General features: G+C 39.8%; 1 protein-coding gene across 1 annotated transcript in view; it reads right to left on the minus strand.

Annotated features, from left to right (window-relative positions):
* abtb2b (ankyrin repeat and BTB (POZ) domain containing 2b) overlaps positions 1-13,236 on the minus strand; it is an 89,970-nt gene that overhangs the window by 22,082 nt on the left and 54,652 nt on the right. The window contains exons 2-3 of the mRNA XM_033968035.2: positions 7,165-7,314; positions 1,279-1,489 (exon numbers count right to left, since the gene is read on the minus strand). Coding sequence (XP_033823926.1) covers positions 1,279-1,489; positions 7,165-7,314 — 361 coding nt within the window. The remainder of the gene's footprint in view (positions 1-1,278; positions 1,490-7,164; positions 7,315-13,236) is intronic.

Below are 13,236 nucleotides of genomic sequence, written 5' to 3' on the forward strand. Positions count from 1 at the left end.
ATTAACCTTTGAACATATGCAAGCACTTTCCAATGACATTTTAACATGAACTTTGTCGAAAAAAAGCACGGCCGAATGCTTTACTTTGCAGACCCAAACACAGATGTGCAGGGAGTCTGGGAGTACTTTTCCCCAAATATGGAGAGTTAACTCGACTGGTAATCGTTTCTATCGGGTCTATCAAGGGTAAAAGCGTGTAACTTAGCACTGTTTCACTGCTTTCATATGTTTGGGGAAGAACAAAAGGCTTAGAGTCATTTGGCACCTCTTAAATCAACAGTTTCAGAGCGTCTTAAATGAGTCTTATCAACATGCAAACCAGGAAGTGTCACATTACTATTCATGAGGGATAATGGCGTTCTGGATTTATTCAAACGTGGGGAAGAAAGTGGAAGAATTTGTGTATTGAGTAAAATTGATACTGGATGTTAAGACGCATTATTTAATTTACTTTCCTACTTGCTCTACCTGTCGTCTAGTTTGGTAAAGAGTTAATATAAAGTAGTAAAGTAATGCACTTAAGTAAAAATGTTCAGTATCAGTTTACTTTACATTTGAGAGCAGTATCTGTACTTTCTACTCCACTACCTTTTTGAACTGGACTGAAGAGTAAAACCTTTTTTTTTTTATCATTGTTTGAGACCTGCCAAAAAGGCGAAAGGGTTTATTTTTAACACTTTCATAGTTTGAGCAAACAAAAAAAATACATTTAAAAACAGCTCAAAAAAACACTTTTGATGCACTTGTTTCTACTTCAATTGTTTCAGCACAAATCTTTATCAAAATCACTACGTTTGAAGCCTTATAAAAGCTCAAACTGTGCAAAATACTTAAAGTTTTTAGTCGTCAAGTACATTTTTAAACAGGTACTTTGATAATTTCACGTAAGTAGATTTTTTCAAGTGATACTTTTACTTTTGAGTGTTTTTTTTGTCCTGGGATCTGTACTTTTACAACTAAATTGAGTACTTCTTCCACCACTGAGTCATTGTAACATTAAAAAAGAAGAACAAACTAAAATGGGTACTTTTCTTAGATACAAAATTAAATCTGGATTAAAAATATAAAGATGAACAGAACCACCAAATATGGCTTCCCCAGGTTTGTTGTGTGACCGCTTTGACAAACTGATTTTTATCGTCTGGTGCAGCTCAGATAAACTTCCCCTGGAGTTGTAAAATAAAGCTGCATGAATCTCGCTCGTATCTCTTTATAGAACGTTTATGTTTTGTCAGAGATTAGATCTGTTCGGTGCATCTGGCCGAGCGTGACTCCCACCTCTCTTTGCTGAGCGCCATTCGTGGGGGATCCAAGTTGGGATTCTCCATGGACTCCATTTGTGGGCAGCGCAGGAAGTAGTAGAGGGTGTGGAGGGCGTCCGGCGACCAGGACACGGGCTGCTGAGGGCGGGCGTGACGGGACGGACTCTGCCCCGCACGGACGGAGCTCAGCCTCTGCATGTGGTGCATCGCTCGGGAAACCAAGTCACCTGGAAAAAAGAAAAGACTCATGTTTAGAATCCCCTTTAACCTGTCCTATATGGCACAAAATGGATTAATGTGAGATTTAAACCGTGTTATAATGTTGTTACCTCCTCAAAAACACACACACACACGTTTGCTCAAAATGCTCCGTTCCACCTTGTGATGTCACGTTGTGGTAGTTTTCAAGTTAGCAGCTAGCTTTTACGTTTATTTCAATACAGATTGGCAATTCCTGGGGCTGAAATCATCCAAATTATTCTAGCGAAGTTGTATGGAGTTTAAAAACACATTGAAGCACTTCCTGTATCACCACACGATGACATCACAAGGTGGAACAGAGTGTTTTCAGTCTGAGAAAAGAACTCAGCCTAATTACGCAGGGTTTGTGTGTGAATGAAACAAAACAAAACATAATTTCTGAGTGGATCTAGTCCCAAATTGGTTCTACTGTTCATTTATAACAAAAACACTCGTAACCAGGCGCACATTTGTAGTTCAGAACTCTACTTTTCGTCCGCCATCTGGAAATAAAGGAAAGAATGCATCAATTAATCTTGATTTTCCTTGTTTAAATGTCAAGCTGCTTTTGTTACTCCTAATGTCTGTAGTATTTCCCATTAACAGCAGCATCATAATCAGTCACCGGAGCAGATGGCGATTATAAATTCATCTAAAATCACGGCAAAGTAAATGGACCAAGAGTGAACGAAGCGTGTAACGTCTTCTGTGTGTTTCTGAATCACTGAGTTGAGCCTGAGGTGGTCTGTCCTTTCAAGGCAGCTCTGTGATTAGAACTCTTAAAATATCCAGTATTTTGTTTAGACTAGTCTGATAGCTATATTTACACTGTATAGGGGACTTTATCAGTGCGTCACGTGAAAGAGTGAAAAGAGTCGACTATAAACAGTGTGACCCCGAGCGAGAGACTGAAACTGGAATCACAGAAGAGATAGGGGCGGATGTCTGAGCTAAAAGAACAAAACATTTAACATCCGTCGGTTTAAGAGCGGTGGAAACATAGACATAGTGATCCACAGTTCAAAACTAAACATTGTACGGTTTGAATCGTCAAAATAACCAAAAAATGGCACCGAAAAGGAAACTGAAACCAATGTGTGGAAGCGACACTTAGGATACTCTTAATCTACTGCTGCTACTACTACTATTATTTATATTTTGCCGTTACCAATACTTAAATGAGTAATTTTCTGAAAACTAAAGTACAGTGGAGGCCACGTTCTAAAAATAACCCACAACATGCAAAATCGGCGAAGTATCAGCTTTATTTTTGACATTATTCTCTATGTTTTTGCTGTAAAACCCCTCACCACACACTTTATACACTTTTCTCACACAGGCGTTAACATTTTCTCACATTTCTCTCTCGTTTAAACTCTCTCAAAGTTCAAACCTTCGTAGGCGTCTTTGTCGGTGCAGAACGTTTCATCGACATTGTGGGTTTTGTCGGGGAGAAAACAAATCGCAAACGTACAGCACTTCAGAGTCACACTGCGATCCAACGTTTTTGTAAATTTGTCTGAACACATTCTGTACTGGACAGGAGACACGGCACGGAGGAGACTGATGGACAATGGTCTACAGTCCAACAGCCAATCAGGACGCACAACACAGTGCACGTTCATACACTGTAAAAAAAAAAAAACATGTAAAATTGCACTAAAAAATCTGTGAAACAGCGAGACCACGAAAGATGAACCGTGATATAGTGAACGACAACTGTAATACTTATCTATAGGATTAAAACTTAAGATATAATTAGAATATTATGCATCCACTAACCCACTCTTTATTAAACTAAAAACACTAAAACTAAACGATCTGGTTGAGTTTAATACAGTTGTTATGTATAAGTCCCATAACCACAGGCTTCACACTGTGTCCAGGAGCTGTTCAGACCCAGAGTCGCTATAATCTGAGGGGAACTGGCATCTTCCAAAAAACTATGGCAAGAACTACAAAAAAATCTATGTGCATCTCAGTTACAGACGTTAATTTATGGAACTGTTTGGACAATGAATTAAAAAGCTGCACATCAAAGTATTTATGAAAATGTATAAATAAAAAATTCTAGAAAAATATAGAGCAATAGTATAACTGTTACTATGACAACTGAACTGAACATTAAAGAACATAGTATAAACTTTGTCTACTACATAATATGAATGATGTAATAAGAAAACAAAATAGTAATAATAATAATATGTTGATTAAAAATAACACCTATGATGAATATATATAAATCCAGAGGTAACTGTAAGAATATAAAAACAAATGTATTTCTTCTGTATTGTATATTGTATATTATTCTTTATATGTGGAATTAGGCATAAATAAGTTTAGCTTCAGCCAATGCCTTTCAGTCACAATGAACAAATTCTATGTATGTGACTGTGACAATGTTTTATTTATTTTTCTGTGTGTGTCTGAATAAACTAACTACTACTATATAAACCATTGTAACATTAAAAACAACTAAAACATTTCCTTTTCTTTATAGCTGAATTATCTCTTGACATAGATTTAAAATACAAAGATAAATAGTTAGATTTCTTTGTGCTTTTTTACTCAGAACCGCAGCAAATATGTCTCCACCAGGATTGTTGGGTGACTCCTTTGACAAACTGATTTTTATCATCTGATGCCGCTCAGATTAAATTACCCTGGAAGGATAAATAAAGTTGTACGTCTCTTGCCTTTATCTCTTTAAAGATACGAGCAGATTATACAGATTTCACTTTAGTCCTGCGCTCCAAATGTTCTGAGTAGTACTGAGTTGAGTATTGTGTTACTTCCCACTTCTGGTAGAACTTGGAAACATGCAACAAATTCTAATTAAACTTGATTACCTCTTGCCCTGGGTTAATTTCTTACCGGATTACTGCAGTAATAGGGCAGCCTGAAGGCCAAGGCTGAGTGGACCTATATGTCTTTATTAAGGGACTTGAGGTTCCTCGAGGGGGGCGCATTGGAAAAGCCCAAAACAGTTCCCACTTAAAGTTGAAGGGCCTCTTTTGTGCTTAACCACCAGCAGCAGCCGTCGCTCCAGGAGGTCTCCCAGGAATTCTAGCCTGAGATGGAGACCCTCTGCCTGGTTTTCCATCGCTGTGTTGTGCCCGGAGGCAACTCTGGACCGGACTGGGGTTTGGGAGGAGCTGCTTCTTTTGTAGATAGACTTTTATTGGATTTTTTGTACAGGCCTCGAGGGCAGTGACATATTTATATTTTGATGGATAAGGGAAGATGGTTAAAATTAACTTCGCTTAAGATCTTAGACAAAGCTTTTCTTATGTAGTGGAAAAAAAAGCGACCACCTCCAACTTTCTTAGATAAACTACTGGTTGTAAGTAATTTTTGGATCTTAAAACAAAAATTCCTAGTCTTCTACCATGCATCCTGGAATATTTACGTTGGAATATTTTGAACAAAGCTGGTGTTATGTTGTTCCAAACCAAAAAAAAACCCCGACCACCTCCAACTTTCTCAGATAAACTACTGGTTGCAAGTAATTTTCCGATCTTAAAGCAAAAAAAAAAACCTAGTCTTCTCCCATGCATCCTGGAATATTTTGAACAAAGCTGGTGTTATATTGTTCCAAAGCAAAAAAAAACAAACCCCGACCACCTCCAACTTTCAGATAAACCATTGATCGTCCAACATTCCAAGTCATTTCTGGATCTTAATCTACGCAGCGTCTAGCCAAGCCCGGCCTGAACATGGAACGCGCCGGATCAGCTCAGTACAGATGCTCCTGTGTCTGTCCCGCTTTTGGAGCCCAGATCTATAGCGCCAAAATCCTGCGTGTTTTTGTTGTGTGTGCTCGTTTGGAGGCTGGTATGGGTGTGAAGCATGCCAGGACGGCCCGGAGAGATGTGGCACAAAGAGGGCTCTGAGTTAAGGGAAGAAAGTGTGTCTGTAACCGCGCCGCTGGATCAACGTAGCCTTGTGCCGACGAACAAACAGCAGAGTGTTGGAGACGGGAAACCAAGCCCGCTCAGGCCAACATGAATATCCCCGTCTCCCCAAAGGATGACTTACCTGCCCCAACAACCTGAGAGCTCCCCTCTGTCCTTCTGTGGGCCACCTCACTCTCCGAACTTCCACCACAGACCTACACTCTACCTTCAAATGACCATTGCATCCTTCAAACTAATCCTCTGCTTTCCGCTCAATCCGCAAGCATTTCCACCCTTCAGTTCTATACAGAGGTCCCCACTGCTTGTTGAAATGTGAGTTAACGTTGTTTAAAGGTCCTATATTACTCAAAACTGACTGCTGTGAGCTTTAAACCGTGTTAGAATGTTGTAACCTCCTCAAAAACAGACCTGCAGTTGTGTTTTTTTGTGTTTATTATTAGTCTTTCTACATCTCCAAAGCTCAAAATTGCCCTGTTCCACCTTGTGATGTCATGAAGTGGTAGTTTAGAGCTACATTTTACCTTTATTTCAGTAGAGATTGGAAATTTCATGGCTGCATTGATTGTTTTCTGTTTGACAATATGCAGAGTTTGAATGAAATGAAACAAAACGCAACTCCAGGTCTGTTTTTTATGAGGAAACGACATTATAACAGATCAGAAAATAGCATAATATGAGCTTTTTAAACTTGACTGATTGAGGAACACATTTCAGGAGCGCTCCCATGAAAAAAAGAGTCCAATTACTCTTAGTTTTGATGGTATTTAAAGGAAAACTATCAAACTTGACCAGTAAATCAGTAAAGCAGATCTCACACGATTATGGAGAATGCACACGAATCGCCAGTGATCTGAACTTTTGAACACCAACTTTTCCAAACCGAGGCTAAATCTGGGCGAAACTAGGCGTATCCCCATAATCATTAGTAAAATGGAGTTTCTAATTAAGATAAATAAATTATGAAACAGCAGAGGATCTTGTGTACGAACAGAAAACGCCCTCGCCATCAGGGAAACATGGAGACACTGCAAAGCCACGGTCAGATTTTACAAAAAAAAAAACATAAACTGACAATAAGGAAAGATCAGTTGTTTCTGTTGACGCATATTGTACTGTTTTCCAAAGTTCCAGCATGCGAAATAATCCCATTACCGTGTAAATCTGGCAAATTGAGTGGACTATAAACTAGTCCCTGGGGGCTTCTCAACGCTTATTAACCTTTAACATTACATTTTACAACGTCTTTTTCAGCGTTTCAGGACAGATAAAACAGGAATAAACGGGAAAACAACCTCCTAAAGGACCACAGTAGTACATAAATGACATAATGGAGTCTGAGCCTTTTATCGAAGTAAGTGGGTTAGTAGCAAACGCAACACAAAGCGCCTCATTGTTTGCACTGACCCGATGCTCCCTCCTCATATCCACGCAAACAAAACAAGGCATTATCTAAATATACATGGTCCTGCACAATAGAATTATCGCTTTATTCTCCAGAGCTGCCAGTGTAAATAAGCCACTCCGCGCATTATTTATAGAAACGCGCAAATTGGATGTTAGTCACGTTAAAGGACAAGACGGGGCATCGCATTCTACGGACCTATTATCTCAACGGAAAATAGAATTAGTCCACCGAGGGAAATCATCTTCACCAATATGTCACGTTTGGATAGGAACGAGCTGGTAGTAGCGCAGCTGTTACATGTCAGTTGCGGGCTAATGGGTTCCAATCTGTTAGCACTCACTGAGTTCGGAGATGCTGCCCACACACGTCGCCAGGAGGGACTGTTCCAAGGTCCGAAGCTCGAGCTGGGCATAGGCGTCCTCCCTGCTGTCCACGGACGTCTGCTGGTTCTCCGTGTACGGGCTGAAGTGCGCCGGCAGGGACAAAACACCTACGAGACAAAAACCACAAAGCGTTGATGAATAATGAGGTCTATTAGCGAGGAAAACGCCAGGGCAGCCGGTTGTAAATCCGGGCTACTTCTTACAGCGGGATAAAAGCACCGTCGCTCGGGTGTTTACATAGCGCAACTGTTAATCCCTTAGCATGTAACTCAAACTGCTACAAGGCAAATAAACGTGAAAGAAATCCTAGACGAGTTGGGAAAATAAATAGTATGTAGACGTTAGCTAATGCAAATATGTGGACGCTGGTTTGATTGATTGAAACAAAAAGTAAAGCAAAGATACGGGTGATTTAAGTTGTCACAGATAACATGTTATGTATTAAGTGTGAAAAGCAGCACTGCGCAACTTTCTGGTGGGGATTTGCCACTTGTTTTTGTCCAAGGAGATGGTATTATCTTGTCTGGAATGCTCAACAGTTTGGATTTAAAGTCTTTCTCGGATTTATTCAATTACAAGTGTTTTTTATTGCTCACAAATACCTTGAAAAACATGGCTTTTTACTGAGAACAATCATCTCCATGGACACCAGCGCCTCCATGCAAAAAGTTGCATAGTTTACTGTTAAATTACGGCATAAATTGACAAGACTGGAAGCTCATCTGATTTAAAAAAACCTCGTCCACGTCAGGATGCAGAGGAGACAGATGTTTTTGTCTCTGCTAAACTGAAAAACTAACGAAACTGGGGAAGAACAGGTCCACTTTTTAGAAACACACAAAATCCAGACGGAGCCCTTTGCCATTCCAGTGATTGAAGCGCTCCGGGACAAGGGTGGCGTTTCCTCTTGAGTTTTCCCTCTAGAGGACCAGTCTCTGTTATCTCTGCTACAAACTGGACACACGCTCCAATTAACTTCAAATGTGTTTAAAGACAACGCAAACTACCACATTTACAACCTGTTTATGTTACACCAAAGCCTTTTTAACTACAATGTTCATATTTGCATCTAAAATGTTACCAGTACTTTTATTTTTGGAAATGCGTACTTTCATTTGAAGGACTAACTACAATAAAAGCCAGAGATATTCGAAGCGGAGGATGGAAATAGTTTAGTTTCCTGTAAAAAGTACTTAGTTACTTCACCACTATGTCGCTGTTCTTGGTGTAAACCCGTAACTTTGTCGTCTCGGTGCCATATTTGGGATCACTGACTCGTCTCTTCACACAGAGAGACATTATACCGTTTACGTCTCTAATTGCAAGTCGCTTATTGTTATTTACATTGGAAATCTCAGAGATATGATGTGTTTTCTGAAACTCGAAAAAATTAAATGCACATTAAGAGGACGTACAGACAGATTTTTACAGATGTGTCAATGCTTTATCTCCTATTTCACAAATTTGCAGTTGTGTTGTCGTTATGAATGTTTGCCAGTACCAACCTGTTGTGTTGTCGTCTGTAATATTTGTGAATGTTTAATTGGTGGTACGTGCTCTAAATTGGGCTGAGATGGGATAGGGATGTTCACTTAAAACCCTTGTGTTGTCCTGGGGTAATGTATGACCCCCAAAAATAACTCACTGGCAGCAGAACTTGGTCATTTCTTTATCAAAGTTGAAAATTGGGCCACTTGAAAAAAAAAAGTTGAATGTATAATAAGAACTGTCTGAAAAACAAGTTGCGTTAAAGTTCAGTTTGACCCCAATTTGTTTCTCTTGTAACTCAGATCAACTTAATTTCCACCTCTGTACTTGACAAACACAGTACAGGGATGAAAATTAAGGGTTGCAGGAGATTTTTAGGTAAAAAAATGCACAATCTTTACTAAAATACAGCCTACTAAACCAAATTTAAAAGAGTTATAAGAGAGAAAAATAAATCAGGGTCAAAACGAGCCCAGAGGAACTTCAACGTAACTCTACTGGAAGGAACACACAAGGGTTAAATTGTTTTGATTTTTTTTGTGTGTTTTGATTTGTTTTAGCACTTGTACAAAATATGAGTGCATAACTACAGAAATATTACCCACCCTGTACAATTCTACCACACTGTGCTTGTGTGTTTGGAAAAAACAAAGAAAACGGGGACAAGTAAACTATATTTCAATGTAATCTGTCTTTCTATTGGTGTTCCTAATAAAAATATTTGGTAAAAAAAAAAAGTACTGCTTATGATCAACTTGGCTGGTTCAGTAGGAGGTCAATAAAAACCAGTCTGAGGGCCGAATTTGACCCCCGGACCATAGTTTGGACACCCCTGATAAAGACTTGACACACATTGACTGTATAAAGAAAGTTTCCATACGATAAACTTTATGTTCAAACCCGAGGGGAAGTTCCAACAGGCAGCGGAAACACAGAGCAAAAAAAAAGTCCTGGTTTGTGATTTGTTTACTAAATGTAAAGGGAAAGTCTCTTCATCTCTTTGTCTTTAGGGAAGAGAGAGGCTGCCATTCCCAAAATGACATTCCCATGTGCTGCTGGGAATGTTCTGTTGGAATCTGGGAGGGAAAGGGAAAGGAATTACTCCAGTGGATTTTCAAGATTGCTTTTACTCTTATGTCTGCTCTGATGTCTTTATGAAATTGACATGTGGTTAAGAGGAAGGGTTAGACTAAGAGGCTCTGTGCACAGCGGTATGCTAGCTGTGGCTCAAGGCTAACAGTCACTTTAAAAAAATCAGAAACAACTTATTAAAATTTAAATTAATTCAACTAAACACTATCCAGTTATTTTCACATGTAGAATGCTTCAGTTTGTGCTGCAATTTTATTATTTGAAGTATTTTATTTGTGTATTTTTAAACATGTTATCAGTGACATCCTCCTGCAGCTCCCTGTCCACCGCATTATCTTTAAATATTTATTCATTTTATGCGAATACAATTACACAGGAAGTAGTAGCAGTCGTGCACAGACCCTATAGAATGAAATATTACAAATGAATTACTACATAACTGTCACTGGGACCCCAAAACATCACCTTTAATTTGTCTTATTGCTTATTTCTTTGCGTATAAAAGTACATTTTTTACAACAATCCTTGCTATTCTTCTGAGAAATTCTGCATGCGTCATTTGCATGCGTTGATGCTGATTTCAGTGAAGTCGACACCTGTAGAGTGTGATAAGTAGCAGCGACAACGTGTTAACAAAACAGATGTGACGCACACGGGAATCTAAAAATACACAGTTATCTGATTTTCAATGGAGTGATTCAGGAAAACATCTCATTGACATTGGCGTTACTTTATTTTAAAAACAGAGGCAGGATCTTTAAAGAATAAATACAAAAATATGCTTATATGTCATGCTAAAATGCTACGCGACATGCTATTGCTATCACTGTGAAGGTTGCGTGTTTGTTGTGTGTTTTTTTTTGTTTTTTTATTTCAATTTCTGTTCCAAAAGTCAACCATATTACACAATTATGACACAAACACCATCCAAAAGTGTTCGCTGCACAACATTCTCTCGTTAAACATCATAATTTGAGTGATCACATCCACTGACCCACAGGTTGGCGGTGCGATTCCAGCTCGCACAGATGAATGCTGTCGTTGTATCCTTGGGCAAGACACTTAACCACCTCGTTTCAGTGTCTGCGTATGAATGGGTGAGTTGTTTTTTTTTTAATGTAAAGTGCTTTGAGTGTCTTGAACGTGACCGTAACACTAACAAATCTGTACTTCACTGACAACAACGCGCTCCAAAAACACACCACCCTCCACATGGTGTAACACTTCAAATACTGTAAGAACTCTCAAACTTTCAATTGATTCTGAGGTTTTCTGGTCGGTTCCCACAGTCCCACCCCGTAGACCGCTGAACCCGAAGCCTGCGTCATTTTGGCTTCATCTAAGTCCCTGCCACCACCACTAATATCATGTGCACATTCAGCTGGAGCATAGAAGGAAAATCCGTACAGCAATGAGAGGGAAGGGTCCCGGAGTACGAGCTGAAGGGACAACCCGGCGTCCCAGCTATGGAGAGCTGGCAGAAACAGAAGCGCATGAGAAACAGTGTAAGGAGGGCGCGGCGCTGCAGACGAGCGCTACAAGGCATTCTGTCGAGATTATGGTTCCATTACTGCGGTTGACCCTGCCGATGTCATGCGAGGATGCCGACTATAAATCCCAGCTGTAAACTCATCACAAAAGCGTGGAGCCTGTGTCTTCATTCTATTTAGACCGTCTTCCAAATAGGAAAACAACCAAAATATCCCTGGAAGTGGAATCTCCGATGTTACCGAGCCAAGATTTCCGTTTTAATAATAAGGGGCCGATTGTGAATTCTGATTTTGTAAGTTTCCGTGTATGAATACAGACAATTTGGATTTGAAAAGAGAGAGAAAAGATGCATTGTGACTTAAATAAAAATCTAATAATGAAAGATTCGGATTGATCAAAATGGACCATGACAACACAAGGCCACAGTGTTCGTCCACTGATCTGAAAGTTGATCGTTTGAATCTCGCTCTCTGCATAAAAATCATTGGATTCCAGCTCCCAAAGATGAGCGTTGTTGTTGTGTCCTTGTGCAAAAGCCTTAACCCACCTCGCTCCCAGTGTCTGTGTACTCTTGTGTATGAATGTGTGTGTGATTCCGTGTTTTGAGGGCCTTCAAGATGCAAAAACGCTATTAAAAAACGTGACAATTTACCATTTATACATAATCTCTCCGTCTCGTCACTACCTCCTCCACTGCCGCCTCAGCCAAAACTCAAAACAGGTTCATTTATATCAGTTGCGCACATGGTCTGTCAGTCTGTCGTTTAGAACAAAATCATAGTTCTATCACCATATTAAAAGCATTTACTGCTTTACTCAAACATTCACTTCCATGCTGTTTTCAATCGTCTGCGTTTCTGTGTAATCCCGCAGTCATCCAGGTTTAATCCACGGCAAAGAAAAATCAAATCTGTCACTGAATCTCAAAACACCCATTGTTTACAAGTTTCTGTTTGTAGGTTAGCTCTGTTGTGCTACCTGTGCCTGAGTCGTATTTAGCATAAAAACGCCTTGAGAGGGGAGTTAAAGAAGCAGTTTTTGTTAGGAAAGACAATCCTTCCTTGAACAGAAATCCCCCATCTATAACTCCACCATCAGACCCAAAGCAAAACAAACAAAACTTAAGAAAACAACAGGGCTAGCGAGGATGCGAATAGGTGTGAAATCACTCACTAGGGGCTTGAATGACTATGCTAAGTAGGATTCGGGCACAGTGCACACTTCTGGTAGCACAACAGACCCAGCCTACAAACAGAAACTCTAAAAAATTGGGGGTTTTTTGAGTTTCAGTGTAGTTACCTCCTCCCTTCAGATCAATATAAGTCAGTGTCCAGCAGGAATCTGACCAAAACTGAAGAAGCGGCTTGGATTTTTCTTATTTTTCTGTGTTATGTACTTCCATAAACCTCCATGTTTTAATCAGCCTGTCCCTGATTGACTAATGCGTCTCAAATTGAAAAGATAAGACCAGTGCCCAGACTATACGCATCTTTTTAAAGTAATGGAAAACTGTGTGGTCTTGGCTGATCATGCAAGTAATCTGTACAGCTGAGTCTAATTAAGTCACATAAATTTATTGAAAAGCATTATTTCCCATGATGTCAACATGCATAAAAGTTTACACCTGGCAAACTGCGCTGTTTTGTTGATTTTGGACATTTTAAAAGCCTCATTTCACAACATTTCCAGGAACAAATGACAACTTCTTCATAGGTCAGCTCTCATATGGGGCAGAAACGTGTGCTTCACTGTTTCCCAGTCAACCAAACCCTGAAATTTCCCCGTGCGATGCCATATTCTCCCACACTCCTTACTTTCCCACCACCTCGGCTCTTGAAAACACCACACCTAATTGGTCTGTGCGCTGACGTGTTTTGTCTACCAACCTGAGAACCTTTGAAAGACACAAGGACGGGGTCTCCGGTGATGGACGTGCTCACGGTGAGAATCCCGGGGAG

This window comes from Periophthalmus magnuspinnatus, chromosome 6 (assembly GCF_009829125.3).
Source record: "Periophthalmus magnuspinnatus isolate fPerMag1 chromosome 6, fPerMag1.2.pri, whole genome shotgun sequence".
NCBI classification, from domain to species: domain Eukaryota; kingdom Metazoa; phylum Chordata; class Actinopteri; order Gobiiformes; family Gobiidae; genus Periophthalmus; species Periophthalmus magnuspinnatus.